This window comes from Oncorhynchus tshawytscha, linkage group LG30, assembly GCF_018296145.1.
Source record: "Oncorhynchus tshawytscha isolate Ot180627B linkage group LG30, Otsh_v2.0, whole genome shotgun sequence".
In the NCBI taxonomy this organism is placed as follows: Eukaryota; Metazoa; Chordata; class Actinopteri; order Salmoniformes; family Salmonidae; genus Oncorhynchus; species Oncorhynchus tshawytscha.
Genome location: NC_056458.1, coordinates 15,165 through 31,519, shown reverse-complemented (window position 1 = coordinate 31,519; position 16,355 = coordinate 15,165). Strand labels below are relative to the sequence as shown.

Genomic DNA, 16,355 nt, shown 5'->3' with positions numbered 1-16,355 from the left:
CACTATGGGCTGATTTCAAGGTTTTACTGCTAACCTACAAAGCATTACATGGGCTTGCTCCTACCTATCTCTCTGATTTGGTCCTGCCGGATACCTACCCGTATGCTACGGTCACAAGACACTGGCCTCCTAATTGTCCCTAGAATTTCATGCAAACAGCTGGAGGCAGGGCTTTCTCCTATAGAGCTCAATTTTTATGGAATGAGATCTTCCTGTCTGAGACGCCCCCCTCGGTCTTAACCTTTTAGTCTTTACTGAAGACTCATCTCTTCAGTGGGTCATATGATTAAGTGTAGTCTGGCCTCAGGAGTGTTGGAAGGTGAAGAAATCCCTCTGGTGGTGTGGGTCTGTGCTTTGGCAAAGTGGGTTCCCCTCTTTCCACTGGGGTTATATCCTTCCTGTTTGGCAGGGGCTGAGTCACTGGCTTACTGGTGCTCTTTCATGCCGTCCCTACAGTGGGGCACTGGGCCAGATGGGGCCACAGTGTCCAGTGGTTGAGGATCTTCCTGTCTGGGTTGGCTGTCTCCCTGATCCTCAGTATTCCTGTCTGGGGCCAGGGTTGTCTGTCTCAGCCTCTTTTATGGGCAGTACTTTATTGTCTCAGGGGTTGGTAGGGTCAAGATGTTATATCTGGAGTACTTCTGGGTCTGTCTTATCCGGTGTCCTGTGTGAATTTAAGTATGCTCTCTCTAATTCTCTCTTTCTTTCTCTCTCTCGGAGGACCTGAGCCCTAGGACCATCCCTCAGTACTACCTGGCATGATGACTCCTTGCTGTCCCCAGTCCACCTGGCCGTGCTGCTTCTCCAGTTTCAGCTGTTTTGCCTATGGCTATGGAACCCTGACCTGTTCACCGGACGTCCTACCTCCTGTCCCAGACCTCCTGTTTTCAACTCTCTAGAGACCGCAGGATGGTAGAGGTACTCTTAATAATCGGCTATGAAAAGCCAACTGACATTTACTCCTGAGGTGCTGACTTGCTGCACCCCGAGACTGTGACTATTATTTCTGTGAACATCTAGGACAGTTTGTTATATCTGGCACAGCAGAAGAGGACCTGAGCCCAGGACCTGGCCCTCTCTAATTTACCTGGCATATGACTCCTTTTGTCCCCAGTTCTGGGTGCTGATTTTCTAGTTTCAGCTGTTTTGCCTGGTTTTAGGCTGGGAACCCTGACAGTTCACCGGACGATATCTGTCCCAGACCTGCTGTTTTCAACTCTCTAGAGACAGCAGGATGGTAGAGATACTCTTAATAATCGGCTATGAAAAGCCAACTGACATTTACTCCTGAGGTGCTGACTTGCTGCACCCCCGACAACTACTGTGACTATTATTATTTGACCATGCTGGTCATTTATGAACATTTGAACATCTTGGCCATGTTCTGTTATAATTTCCACCCGGCACAGCCAGAAGAGGACTGGCCACCCCTCATAGCCTGGCTCCTCTCTAGGTTTCTTCCTAGGTTTTGGCCTTTCTAGGGAGTTTTTCCTAGCATTGCTTGCTGTTTGGGGTTTTAGGCTGGGTTTCTGTACAGCACTTTGAGATATCAGCGGATAAAAATACATTTGATTTGATTTGACAGACCCCACACTCATCTCTAGAGATCGAACTTCAGACTCCCTCCAAAACCACTGAACCCCTCAACACACCGAAAGAGATTACGGTGCACACCCTTAGAGGAAGCCGGAACAGGATAACTCCCTCCACCATCACAAAGACACAGAGGAGGAGGAACTATCCAACACCCAGGGAGAGAGAACCATGACCTCACAAAGACACAAGTCAGAAAGCACCAAGATCAGAAGAGATTACAGCACAGGAGGAAATCAGGATAACTCCCTCCACCATCACAAAATGACACAGAGGAGGAGAACTTCAACACCCAGAGAGAGAGACCTCAGTCGAACACAGTCAGAAAGAGGAGGTGGAAGAGGCATTAGATAGAGGAGGAGGCAGGTTACCCCAGAGGCCATTCCTCCTGTTCATGTGAGTCAAAAGAGCAGAAGGCTTCTGATCAGCCAAATGGCAGGCAGAGGGAGAGCTTCCCATTTCACACCCAAGATCAAAGACTGTCTTCCCCCTCAAAAGAGATGAACCGGTCCACAGAAACATGCTCTTCCTTAAAGACCTTACAAGTCAATTGTATTTAAAGTCATGTTCAACTTTTATTCAAGAACTGAAAAGTCCCATTTACTTAATGATCTTTTTCACTGTCTTCAACCCTCAAGAACAGGGTTAGTCTGGGTCACAGAAACTGCTGCTCATTCACTAAAGTTTCTTAAAGTACTGATTGTCTGTTACCATAGCTGAAATACCTGGTGGAACCTGGTCAGTTGTGCAACTGAATGCATTCAACTAAAATGTGTCTTAACAAGAACTGTTCATTGACCCAAAACTCTGAATCAGAGATTATAAACTGCCTTGCATCCAAATTGTCATTTGCCCTCAGGGGAATAAGAGGTTTGAAAGTCTAGGTTTGACAGAAAATGCTGTAAACAGGACTCGGTGAATACCTAAACATGTGCACATGTTCCATAGGAAATGCCATTTTAACTAAAATGTGTCTTTTTTGACCCAACCCCTTGACAGAGATATACTGCCTTGAGAAAAAGTCAGAAGTTTGACCTATGCATTGATAAAAATATTAAACACTGTTATTCCCAAACATGCACTATTTAGCATAGGAGATCAAAATGAGTTCTCTTGGCCACTTGAAACCAGTTGCATCTGGATCCAAATTTCAGTTGTTGAGGAATCCCCTAGGTGGTGAGGGTAGGCAACAATTTGTAACTATTCCCCTTGACTGGAAATCCTGTAAACAATTACCACTAGTGCACATTTCCAGGCAAACATCATATCTTGCCATTGATCCAGTCAGGCACTGGATCCAGGGTTTGTGCAACGTTTTTCTACAGGATATACACATGAGAAGAAAGCTGAAGTCTCTACCTATCCATTGATATAAATATTCCCTGTCTGATTCCCAGTTCATCCACTAGTTAGAGGGTAGTAGGAGATCACATGAGCTGATCCTCTTGGCCACTTGACCCAGTTGCATCTGGATCCTGCTTAGTCCCTTCCTGTACTCCATGTTCACCTGCGACTCCAACACCATCATTAAGTTAGCCAATGACACGATTGTGGTAGGGCCTGATCACCAACGACGATGAGACAGCCTATAGGGATTTTTAAAATTTGTTTATTGCTTAAACACAAATTTTAACACAGCATAAACCAATACTGATCAAATTAGAAATCAAAGCAGTGGTAGGTTTTATGGGGAAAACATTGTCAATCAAATACACATGGTAAGCAGATGTTAATAATGCGAGTGTAGCGAAATGCTTGTGCTTCTAGTTCCGACCGTGCAGTAATATCTTACAAGTAATCAAAAAATTTCACAACAACTACCTTATACACACAATTGTAAAGGAATAAACCAATATGTACATATAAATATATGGATGAATGGCCAAACGGCAGTGGCAAGTTTTATGGGGAAAACAGTCAATAAATACATATGAGATGAGTAATATAGGGTATGTAAACATTATATAAAGTGGCATTGTTTAAAGTGACTAGTGATGCATTTATTACATCATATTTGTAATTATTGAAGTGGCTAGAGATTGAGTCAGTATGTTGGCAGCAGCCACTCAATGTTAGTGATGGCTGGTTAACAGTCTGATGACCTTGAGATATAGAAGCTGTTTTTCAGTCTCTCGGTCCCAGCTTTGATGCACCTGTACTGACCTCGCCTTCTGGATGATAGCAGGGTGAACAGGCAGTGGCTCGGGTGGTTGTTGTCCTTGATGGTCTTTTTTGCCTTCCTGTGACATCGGGTGGTGTAAGTGTCCTGGATGGAAGGTAGTTTTACCCCGGTGATGCGTTGTGCAGTTGCTGTACCAGGCGGTGATACAGCCTGACAGGATGCTCTCGATTGTGCATCTGTAAAAGTTTGTGACCGTTTTTGGTGACAAGCCAAATTTCTTCAGCCTCCTGAGGTTGAAGAGGCGCTGTTGTGCCTCCTTCACCATGCGGTCTGTGTGGGTGGACCATTTCAATTTGTCCGTGATGTGTACGCCGAGGAACTTAAAACGTTCAACTTCTCCACTACTGTCCTATTGATGTGGATAGGGGGGTTGCTCCCTCTGCTGTTTCCTGAAGTCCACGATCATCTCCTTTGTTTTGTTTACGTTGAGAGTGATGTTATTTTCCTGACACCACACTCCCGAGGGTGTAGCATAAGAACAGCTTCATTGGCACAATGGACAATAACCTTGCACAATGTTCTAATCTAACATTCTAATCTATATCTGCTTAATTTGTAAATTATGTCAGTGTTGGAGCCCCTAGCTATCCATAAATGAAAAAAACAAGAATATGGTGCCATCTGGTTCGCTTATTAATATAAGGAATTTGAAATTATTTATAGGTTTATAAGTATATTTTATCCAATTACATTTTTGATACTTAAGTATATTTAAAACCAAATACTTTTAGACTATTACTCTAGTATTTTACTGGGTATTTTACTGGGTGACTTTAACTTGAGTAAAAGTAAAGATACCTTAATAGAAAATGACTTTTTCCACCACTGCACTGCACTGGTTCTGTGTATAAGCCATTTAGCAATAACTTTTACCCAAAGCGACTTAGATACGATCATGCTTGCTTCGTCCCGCAAAGTATTGTTCCTAGAGATACTGAATATGCTGCTGTAAAGTGGAAACATTATTTTCGTTTGAGTTGGTTGATCAAGGACACAAGACTATGTACGGAAGCTTCTGCAAAGAGTCGTCTGTATCAACAATAGTTCGTTGCGGGACAAAGCAATGGCCATGCACGTATACATTTTACGTATGGGTGCTCCCGGGAATCGAACCCATAATTCTTGCAGGACCACAGACAACAATAGTCAACGTTACGTTTCTCTCAAGATTAGAATACTTGTGTTGTAGCTACACAGTAACACGTTAGCTAACGTGCTAGCCACAGTAGCTAGCCAGGGCTACAGTTTGCATCCATGACATACTTGTGTCATACAGTCAGGTTTGATGTCAGCTACAATGTAGTTGGAATCATTTGTAATAACTGTCTCTCTGAAGTTTATTTTGTTGCCACCAGGGTGAACCACGTGTATTTCTCCGTGCGCCACCATTTTTTCTCATTTCAACTATGACCCTTCGCCTCTGACCCAACATACACATGGCATGTTTCTGTCCTCGTTTATTCAAAACTGGTTCGTAGTCGCCCTCAAGCGTTCTTCTCAAATTACTGCATTTTTTAAATTTTTAATTTTTTAAATGATTTAACCTTATTTAACGAGGCAAGTCAGTTAAGAACACATTCTTATTTACAATGTTATGTATTGCTCATCATTGGTGACGGCTGTTGTTTACTTATTTATTTGTTGTCTCATCACATTATTGTACAAAAAAACGGAAACGTAGCTAATACACCAGTATTTATTGTTTCGAGTGGTCTTTTTAGTGGTATGGGGATCCAGTATTGCGTCGCTGATTGCATTGATTGACAGATCATCCCTGAAGTTGTTTTATTACGTCAAAGTGCATTCACATTATGACGTTGGCTGAGTTACCGTATAAAATGCGATAGTTTATCTCTTTGGTTATCACTTGGTAAAGTTTTACATGATGGGAACATAGGCTCCAGCCATAGACTTTAACCATGGAGGATAATAAGGTAAGCCTATGAATTGCTAACAGAGAAGCCCCATGCAGTGGTGCAGGAACCGCTGCACAGTCTTTTTTTATGCTGCGTCAGGAACCACAGGGTTCACAGGACATGACGGTAGGGGTGCCGCAAGTTGTGGCAGCTGGATGGCGGTGTGGGCTAACGTTAATGTGCCGCTAATATTATCATTTTTAATATTGTAAAAAAATGTATGCATTATAATAACCTATGGGACTTGTTATACATCAAATATGATCCTTGCAAAGATAACAGTAGTAGGCTATCATAATTCTACCTAAATTATAATAATAATAGGTGACTCCAGAACGCATTAATTACGAATCTTGAAATCAGGCAATAGAATCTATGTGTATTTATAGCGAAAACCTGTTCTGTTAAAAAATTGTATATATTGGCCATTATAAACTGGGTGTTTTGAGCCCTGAATGCTGATTGGCTGAAAGCTATGGTATATCAGAGCGTAAAACATTTATTTGTCCTCTTCTAATTAAGTTGGTAACCAGTTTATAATAACTGTGCGTTGTGTCACGTGTAAGAACAGCTCTTAGCTGTGGTATATTGTCCATATCAGAGTTTAAATGAAGATGATCCACATGATCATCAAAGTTTGGAAGGTCAAGTCCAGAAAATGAAGAATGATATCCTGGGTTTAAACTATCCAGAAGATAGTGAAGTGAAGGATCCCCTGCCTCAGATCGAGCTGAAGGCTGTGACAAGGAGAAAAGTTAAGGTGAGAGAATAGACTGAGGAGAGAAAGGGAAATCTGGGGTCTTACATGTCCACACTTTAAACCTGTCCAATATGCCATATAACATGTTGTTGTGAGGTTGGAGGGTAAATTGTCCTTACAACAGACTTCCATCTCTTAATATTCAATCACCAATTGTTTACTGTAGCTCTTCTCAAAGGCCTGTATAGCAACGGCAACATACAGTATGTCATTGACTGTATTGTCTTTTTAGACCAAGAGGAGGACCAGTGCCAACAGGTCCACAGTTGAACAGAGCACTGATAGTGATGCGGCTGAGAGAGATTTTGTTGATAATCAGAATGATGAAGATGAGGAAAAGGTGAAGAAGGATCCCCTGCCTCAGATGCAGCAGGATGCCGTGAAAAGAAATAAAGTCAAGGTAAGGGAATAGATTGAGCAGAGATGTGGATATTTGTGATATCTTTCATATCTATAACCTGCCCCTACAGCATGTTGTTCCGAGGAAGGTAAATTGCCCATGCAATACCCTTTTATCTCCTAATAGTAAATCTAGGGCTGACCCCATTTGGTCGACAGTTTGGTCGATAGGCTGTTGGTTGACTGGGATTTCTTAAGTCGAGCAGCCGCAAAAGTTTGTTTTCTTCATGGTGCACATGGACACCTGTCTGATTCGCGCCTGTCTCAGTTGACTAATCCATTGCCGAGGCCACAGGGATGGCACAGTCCATCACGCTAAGACGTGATACTGACATTGTATATGGTTATATCATGTAAAAATAATGGTGCAACACTAATAAATCAAATATTATTTTACAACAAATACACTTTCTCCTGCATTGGATTCAAAATACAAATTATAAAGATTATTTTTATTCATTATGTACAGTATGATGGTAAACACTGATACATTTTGTGTGCAATTTCTCCTACTGTACAAATGACTGTTTGTTACCCAGTGTACAAAGAAGGTCAACAAGAAGAACCACTGCACTCCAACACCTTCCCAGAACCAGACCCCTGCCATCAGTGAAACAGGTAAGTCAATACACTCAAATGTGTACTGAACAAAAATATAAACGCAACATGCAACAATTTCAAAGATTTTATTGAGTTACAGTTCATATAAGGAAATTAGTCAATTGAAATACATTCATTAGGCCCTTATCTATGGATTTCACATGACTGGGAATACAGATATGCATCTGTTCGTCACAGATTCCTTAAAAAAAGGTAGGGGCGTGGATCAGAAAACCAGTCAGTATCTGGTGTGACCACCATTTGCCTCATGCAGCGTGACACTTCTCCTTCGCATAGAGTTGATCAGGCTGTTGATTGTGGCCTATGGAATGTTGTCCCACTCCTCTTCAATAGCTGTGTGAAGTTGTTGAATATTGGTGGGAACTGGAACACGCTGTTGAACACGTCAATCCAGAGCATCACAAACATGCTAAATGGGTGACATGTCTGGTGAGTTTGCAGGCCTTTCGACATGGGGCCATGCATTACCATGCTGAAACATGAGGTGATGGCGGCGGATGAATGGCACGACAATGGGCCTAAGGATCTCGTGACGGTATCTCTGTGCATTCAAATTGCCATTGATAAAATGCAATTGTGTTCGTTGTCCGTAGATTATGCCTGCCCACACCATAACCCTACAGCCAACACGATGCCATATACTTGGTCTGTGGTTGTGAGGCCGGTTGGACATACTGCCAAATTCTCTAAAACGACATTGAAGGCGGCTTATGGTAAAGAAATAAACATTCAATTCTCTGGCCACAGCTCTGGTGGACATTCCTGCAGTCAGCATGCCAATTGCACGCTCCCTCAAAACAAGTCAACCAGCGTTTTTCCTTGCTCCTATTTTTCTCAGTCTCTGTCTCTGAGACATCTGTGGCATTGTGTGGTGTGACAAAACTGCACATTTTAGCGTGGCCTTTTATTGTCTCCAGCACGAGTTGCACCTTTGTAATGATCATGCTTTGTAACCCACAAGAGTCTACGCCCTGTCTGGGCCGAGGGGTTTGTATCGGCATTACTGCTATTTGCCCATAGAAATGCATTGAAAACCAGATTCACTACATGGAACTGAAGTGTCTGTCCTAAATCTGAGAGATATAAGAAAGTTGACGAATATATATATATATATTTATATGTATATATATTGTTTTCATGTTTTTATCCACTTCTTTTTGGCACTAAACAGTCTAAGCCCTGAGGGGGCCTATGTAACACTTCTGCGTTAAATAGGCAGATTGAGACTGTAAATTATGTAGAATATTACAATTGAAATAATAATAATGCAATACTAATTCTTCACACTAATTAGGGTCAGTTAAAGAAAATGTTATGTTTACATTTTTTCCCCCAGCAATTGTCAATGATCAAGAATCCTGCCGAACAGAGAGTGTATGCTCCACCAAGAAGAAACCAAGGAAGCGTTCGCTCATTTCCAGGATGTTTTCAGCTATAGGCAAAACCTTGTCCAGTCCCTTTACTTCCTGCTTTAAAAAGAAGAGCACCTAATCTATATTTCAAAATAAATATTTGAAATTAACATAATTGCATTAATTCTTCATGTTGAGTGTTTTTCATTATATATTATTGGATGATATAAAGTGTAGTAGTAGTAGAAGTTGTATAGTTGACTATATTACTTTTAAGATACATTAAAAAAAATAAGAATAGTGTGCACTTCTAGGTACAGTTGAAGTCTGATGTTTACATACACCTTAGCCAAATACATTTAAACTCAGTTTTTCCACAGATCCTGACATGTAATCCTTGTAAAAAATCTGTGTCTTAGGTCAGTTAGAATCATCACTTAGAGCGTTGGACTAGTAACCGAAAGGTTGCAAGTTCATATCCCTGAGCTGACAATGTACAAATCTGTTGTTCTGCCCCTGAACAGGCAGTTAACCCACTGTTCCTAGGCTGTCATTGAAAATAAGAATTTGTTCTTAACTGACTTGCCTTTTATATCGTTCAACGTTCCTAAGATGTTTACATAAAAATATTTATTTCAGCTTTTATATCCCACAATAAGTTCATTCACAGAGCTGGTCCCAGTGGGTCAGATGTTTACATACACTCAATTAGTATTTGGTAGCATTGCCTTTAAATTGTTTAACTTGGGTCAAACGTCTCAGATACAGAAGAATAAGTCTATGATGGTATGATAATGATTGAGATGGTGATTATAATAATGATGACTAGCGGTACCCCACCCTACGGGCGGTAAATCATTGGATCTGATTAATTCAATTCAATGCAATTCAATCTTTGAGGACTGCAACCATAGAAATACAATTTATTTACACTAATAATAAGCTATTGTCAACTTCCCGTCTATGCTTATCTTGCTCATTGCTCACTGTCAATTGCTGACTGTTACCCTATGTGTGCAACTATTATTGATTTCTCACAGACAAATAATTTGGTTGCAAATGTACCTGGGGCCATGTAAATAATTGTTAGGCTACTCATTTTGAATCCACCGGTGGCAACTTTTGTGACCATAAAAGTATGTGTGCAACTTGGCACAGTAAAATAATTTGGTTACTGACCTGCCCTACATCATGGAAAGCCCTTCAAGTCGAACTAGGAAATTCTGACATTTCTGACTCACTAACTCGTTATGGAATGACGATTTTAAGTTTCCCACTTGTGAAGTATCAGAATCAACCAGTAGGAAGCTCTACGCTAATAACGAACATTCATTTTAACTCTGAGGTTCCAAGTTTCCGATGGCATGTGAATGCGTCAATAATTGCTATGGTAATTTTGAATGTTCAGTCAGTGAGCATTATGGGTAATTATCCTACACACTTACATCAAATACTTTATGATAGCATCATCTCCTGTAGTAACAGTGCCATTCCAAACACAATAAATGTGAAAATGAACAAAGATACAAAATATTGCTGAAGTGAAGAAAATCAGCTCAGAATTATAGGAGGAAATGCCCCTGCAGCAGGGAGGCTTACGATATTATAATATATTGTAGATAACATTAATATAATTTGTGTATTCACAGTATCAGTACACATACAAATGAAAGTATATGCTAGGGACTGATCTACACTAACTAAACATTAAGAACACCTTCCTATTGAGTTTCCCCCCCTTGGTGGTGGACCATTGTTGATACTCAGGGAAAACTGTTGAGCGTGAAAATCCCAACAGCATGGCAGTTCTTGACACAAACTTCTACCATACTCTGTTCAAAGGGACTTAAATATTTTGTCTTGCCCATTCACCATCTGAATGACACACATACACAATCCATGTCTCAATTGTCTCAAGCCTTACAATATATTTTTTTACCTGTCTCCTCCTCTTTCTCTCTTTCTATACTGATTTAAGTGGATTTAACTAGTGACATCCATAAGGGATTATAGCGTTAACCTGGATTCACCTGGTCAGCATATGTCATGGAAAGAGCAGGTTTTCTTAATGTTTTATACACTCAGTGTAACTCATTGGCACTGAAATAAGTTATTTTAAACCATTAACTGGGGCCTTGTTGAGGCCTTATCTAGGTAAGTAATTGCTGATTGACAATAAAGTATTATTTTGATGTATGGAAAAAAGACAAAACAGATGGAAAATAAAAATTCTGGTAGTTATTCAAAGTAATTGCTGATGGACAATAAAATATTATTTTGGTTGCAAATGTCCCTGGGGCCATGTAAATAATTTTTAGGCTGCTCATTTTGAATCCCCCGGTGGCAACTTGTGTGACCATAAAAGTCTACCATAGGTAAAATAGATGTTTAATCTCAGTGTGACTCCCTGTTTAAATAAAAGTTAAATAATAAATAAAAAAACATCAACACAAACACAGGATATGGGGTACACATGCTATCACATCATTGCATATTAGGCCCGACTGCACCTGCATTCCAGCACCATTCCAGCATCTGGAATTGACTCAACATGTTTGAGGTGGGGGATCAATACATGTGGGGGAAGAGGTGGCTGACGAATGTATGATTCTGATATGTACAGGTAAGTTTATTGTGTGTGTGTGTGTGGGGGGGGGCGTCCATGTTTGCGTCCGTACTCTGAGGTGTGTTTGAATATGAATGAGCAGCAGTGTTGTGATGTGTCCTATCCCGTCCTTGCAGAGTAATTTTCCTTGGCCTCATCACATGTCTCAGTGGCTCCTCCTTAGGAGGGAGGGGGACACCACCACCGGACAGACTCAACACTCATTGCTAGAGATCAAACTTCAGACTCCCTCCAAAACCACTGAACCCCTCAACACACCGAAAGAGATTACGGTGCACACCCTTAGAGGGAGCCGGAACAGAATAACTCCCTCCAAACTCACAAAGACACAGAGGAGGAGGAACTATCCAACACCCAGTGAGAGAGAACGAGTGACCTCAGTCGAACACAGCCAGAAAGTGTAGGTGGAAGAGGCGTTAGATGGAGGAGGAGGTTACCCCAGAGGCCATTCCTCCTGTTCATGTGAGCAAGAAAGAGCAGAAGGCTTCTGATCAGCCAAATGGCAGGCAGAGGGAGAGGTCATAGGGATTCACACCCACAGAGGGAAAGACAACCCACACAACCTCTTGGTTGAGATGAACCACACAGAGGTAGAGGCAGAGGGCCTTCAGGGCTAGCCAGTCAGCCTGCCTGCTATGATCCACAAGTCAATTGTATTTAAATTCATGTTCATTAAAGATTTTTATTCAAGAATTGAAAAGTCCCATTTACTTAATGATCATTTTTCATTGTCTTCAACCCTCAAGAACCAGGGTGAGTCTGGGTCACCCTTTTCCTGGGCAAACACAACTTGCATATCATCATAGACTAGGCCGAAACGTTGATCTTTTAACCTTGCCTGAATAAAACAATTTTAAAAAATTATAGTGAGCAAGAGTTGCGCTTTTTCCTTTTCTATGATGATTCAAATTTTTGGATTGCAACTCAACTGAACGTTGGTTGAGCGCCCTCCGTTTTTTTGTTGTGAAATAATACAGATTTTTTAAAATGTATTATTCAAAGCATTAAAATTGGGATGTTTCCCACTTATTTACACAACCTACTCCACACTTGCAAAGTGAAAGTTTATAGAAATGTTCTGAACTTAAGTAGTAAACAGAAGAAAGGCAGAATTGAGTCCAATTATAATGCAAATAATTTAATGGTCTATAGTTCAATCCCATTTCTGAAGGTCTGATGAATAATTAATATTGTTCCTCCTCTTCCTTGTGGCAGGCGCAGCAGCACACTGCCCTCCAAAGCCTGCAAAATAATCGCCAGACTGCCCCTTTCCTAGCTCTGCATGGAACATCCAGTGTCATGTCCTTGGTGACGTGTGGGGTGACCACAGCATCATCCTCTGGAAAGGGAAAAAAGGGGAACAGATTGAAAACAAATGCAATCCGTAGCTTCTAAACACTGGCCAGTTGAAAGGTTCTACTAAGATGTCATGACAAACGGCACCTGTCAGAGTGCTCTCTAAGTGTTACTCACCTGCTTGGATGTCAGCTGGCAGAGTGGCGGAGACGGCCATCGTGAGAGTCCTTTCTTCAGGTGTGAGGTCCACAACCTCCAAGAGGGAAGAGATGGGCTCTGCCTCTGTATTAGGGGTGATGTCCACCACATTCAGGTTGGAAGAAGCAGGATCTGCCTCTGTGTTAGTGGTGATGTCTTGAACCTCCAGGTGGGAAGAACCCGGATCTGTCTCTGTGTTAGTGGTGATGTCCACAACCTCCAGGTGGGAAGAAGCCGGATCTGCCTCTGTCTTAGGGGTGATGTCCTCAACCTCCAGGTGGGAAGAACCCGGATCTGTCTCTGTGTTAGTGGTGATGTCCACAACCTCCAGGTGGGAAGAAGCCGGATCTGCCTCTGTCTTAGGGGTGATGTCCTCAACCTCCAGGTGGGAAGAAGCCGGATCTGTCTCTGTGTTAGTGGTGATGTCCACAACCTCCAGGTGGGAAGAAGCCGGGTCTGTATTGTGGGTGAAAACAACAATCCTGATGAGCTCTTCTACTACAATCCGTCATCATGAAGTGCTTTGAGAGACTAGTCAAGGACCCGATCACCTCCACCCTACCTGACACCCTAGACCCACTCCAATTTGCTTACCGCCCAAATAGGTCCACAGACGATGCAATCTCAACCACACTGCACACTGCCCTAACCCATCTGGACCAGAGGAATACCTCGTGAGAATGCTGTTCATCGACTACAGCTGGGCATTCAACACCATAGTACCTCTCCAAGGTGATTTGTCCATCAAGCTCGAGACCCTGGGTCTCGACATCCCCTCAAGTGCAACTGGGTACTGGACCTGACGGGCCGCCCCAGGTGGTGAGGGTAGGCAACAACATCTCCTTTGCTGATCCTCAACACTGGGGCCCCACAGAAGTGCGTTCTGAGCCCTCTCCTGTACTCCCTGTTCACCCCTCACAACTGCGTGGCGAACTCTCTGCGGACTGCCTGCAACTCAAATCATCAAGTTTGCGGACGACACAACAGTGGTAGGCTTGATTACCAATTTTCAACGACGAAGAGAAAGGGCCTACAGGGAGGAGGTGGGGCCCCCCGAAGTGTGGTGTCAGGGTAAAATTCCTCACACTCAACTGTCAACAAAACTAAGGAGATGATTGTGGACTTCAGGAAACAGCAGAGGGAACACCCCCATCCACATCGATGGAACAGTTGGAGAGCCTGGATGGTAGCAAGTTTTAAGTTCCTCGGATACACATCACAGACAAACTGAATTGGTCCACTCACACAGACAGCATCTCAGGGGAAGGCGCAGCGCCTCTTCAACCTCAGGAGGCTGAAGAACTTCAGGCTTGTCACCAAAAGCACTCACAAATGTTCTACAGATGACTGAATCAGGACATCTCCTGGTAAGAATCCACACATCACAGACTATCTCCTCTGTGTTAGGGGATGAATCACAATTAATTCCGGCAAGAAACGGAATGCCCTTCAGGATGTTCCACAAACACCGGTCACAGGAAGGCCATAAAGATCCTGGCGGACTGTATCAGCCTGGTATGGCCACTGCATTTTTTCAACCGCTGTCTCCAGAGGGTGAGGTCTGCACAACGCATCACCGGGGGCAAACTACCTGCCCTCCAGGACACCTACACCACCCGATGTCACAGGAAGGCCATAAAGATCTCAAGGACATCAACCACCCGAACATTGCCACTGCCTGTTCACCCCGCTGTCATCCAGAAGGAGGTCAGTACAGGTGCATCAAAGCTGGGAAGCGAGAGACTGAAAAACAGCTTCTATCTCAAGGCCATCAGACTGTTAAACAGCCACCACTAACATTGAGTGGCTATGCCACACTGTCAATGACACTGACATAAGCCACTTTAATAATGGGAATTGATGGGAAATCTATATCACCCTTTAAACAATGCTACCTTATGTGATTCCACCACATTCAGGTGGGAAGAAGCCGGATCTGATGTGTTAATTATCACTATTTAAACATCTACCTTTATGTGATTACCCTACATTATTCAGATATGCATACGTACTGTACTCTATATCATCGACTGCATCCTTATGTAATACAGGTATCACTAGCCACTTTAACTATGCCACTTGGTTTACATACTCATCTCATATGTATATACTGTACTCGATATCATCTACTGTATCTTGCCTATGCTGCTCTGTACCATCACTCATTCATATATCCTTATGTACATATTCTTTATCCCCTTACACTGTGTATAAGACAGTAGTTTTTGGAATTGTTAGTTAGATTACTTGTTCGTTATTACTGCATTGTCGGAACTAGAAGCACAAGCATTTCGCTACACTCGCATTAACATCTGCTAACCATGTGTATGTGACAAATAAAATTTGATTTGATTTGATTTGATTTACAAGGCACCAAGATGTCATCAGAACAGGCATCTGTGAGTGTTCTCTATCATTTCTACAGATGTCATTGCAGGCATCTGTCAGAGTGTTCTCTATCATTTCTACTCACCTGCTTGGATGCCAGCTGGTAGTGTGGTGGAAACGGCCACCGTGAGCACAGGGGGGACTGGTAGGGTGGCTGCAGGGGGCTGGAAGCAGCTCTGCACCTCGTCAGCCACAAAGCCACAGACAGAGCTCATATAAAAAGGGCTCTGCAGGTCATCTGTGGAGAAGGACTGACTGATTCTCCCGAGGATCGACCGCACAGAGTCAAAAGCAGCAGCCCGGGAGAAAGGGATGTGAGGGGAAGGGTCCTTTAACATGCAGGAGAGCTTCTCCACTACGGCCGCCACCATGCCCACGGCCATCCCGCTTATTAGGATTGGGTGCTCTGAATGGCCTTCCTCTGGTTGAAGCCACAGGGCCAGGAGGAGTCTGGGCACCACCTCCACCACCACCTGAGATGGGCTGAGCAGGTTGCTACTGGGCTCTTTGATTGTTTTCAATGCTTCCATCATTCAGCAGGTTGCTACGGGGCTCATTGGACTGCTCGCCCAGAATGCTTCTCACAGCTTTCTCCACGATGCTGTGGACCTTCGGATCGCTGAAATCAACAATAAGGAGAAAACAAAGGTAAACGATGTGCAATGTACTCACTTAGAACACTGTCTTAGTCTGTTTCTGCGTAGTTCCAGATGTGTAGATAAATGGATCAAGTCATATGCAGGGCAGTACATGGAACTCACATGTCAGCTGGCGAGGTGGGGTGCATGGAGCGGCGGAGCTTGCAGAAAACCTCGTGCTCTATGTTCATCATTTTTAGGCAAGTGTTTACTTCCCAGGCCTGCAGTATGAAACAGGAAGTCCCATTGGTGTAATTTCACAACAGATCTATTTTGCTGTGCTAACTCGTTGTTGAAAGGCTAGTAAAGAGCTCACTAACTTGTAGTTTGTCTCTAACTCTCATTCTCTTACCAGCCGAGTGAGGTCATTTCCCTCCTCCAGGGTT

At 42.8% G+C, this 16,355-nt stretch overlaps 1 protein-coding gene across 1 annotated transcript; it reads right to left on the bottom strand.

The window, feature by feature from the left end:
• Nucleotides 1-12,553: 12,553 nt before the first annotated feature.
• On the bottom strand, nucleotides 12,554-15,861 carry LOC121841420. The gene is made up of 3 exons (XM_042309697.1): nucleotides 15,417-15,861; nucleotides 12,923-13,399; nucleotides 12,554-12,788 (listed from the first exon to the last, which is right to left on the bottom strand). Exons 1-3 carry the CDS (start codon nucleotides 15,859-15,861, stop codon nucleotides 12,634-12,636), a joined length of 1,077 nt encoding a protein of 358 aa, XP_042165631.1. The 3' UTR covers nucleotides 12,554-12,633.
• Between the last annotated feature and the right edge of the window lie 494 nt (nucleotides 15,862-16,355).

Excerpts from the sequence above, each read along its gene's own strand:
- LOC121841420 (XM_042309697.1), bottom strand. The coding sequence starts at position 15,861 with ATGGAAGCATTGAAAACAATCAAAGAGCCCAGTAGCAACCTGCTCAGC. Across the intron at positions 13,400-15,416 it reads ACCAGCTGGCATCCAAGCAG|ACCCGGCTTCTTCCCACCTG; the intron begins GTGAGTAGAAAT and ends CCCACAATACAG. Across the intron at positions 12,789-12,922 it reads GCCAGCTGACATCCAAGCAG|AGGATGATGCTGTGGTCACC; the intron begins GTGAGTAACACT and ends TTCCCTTTCCAG.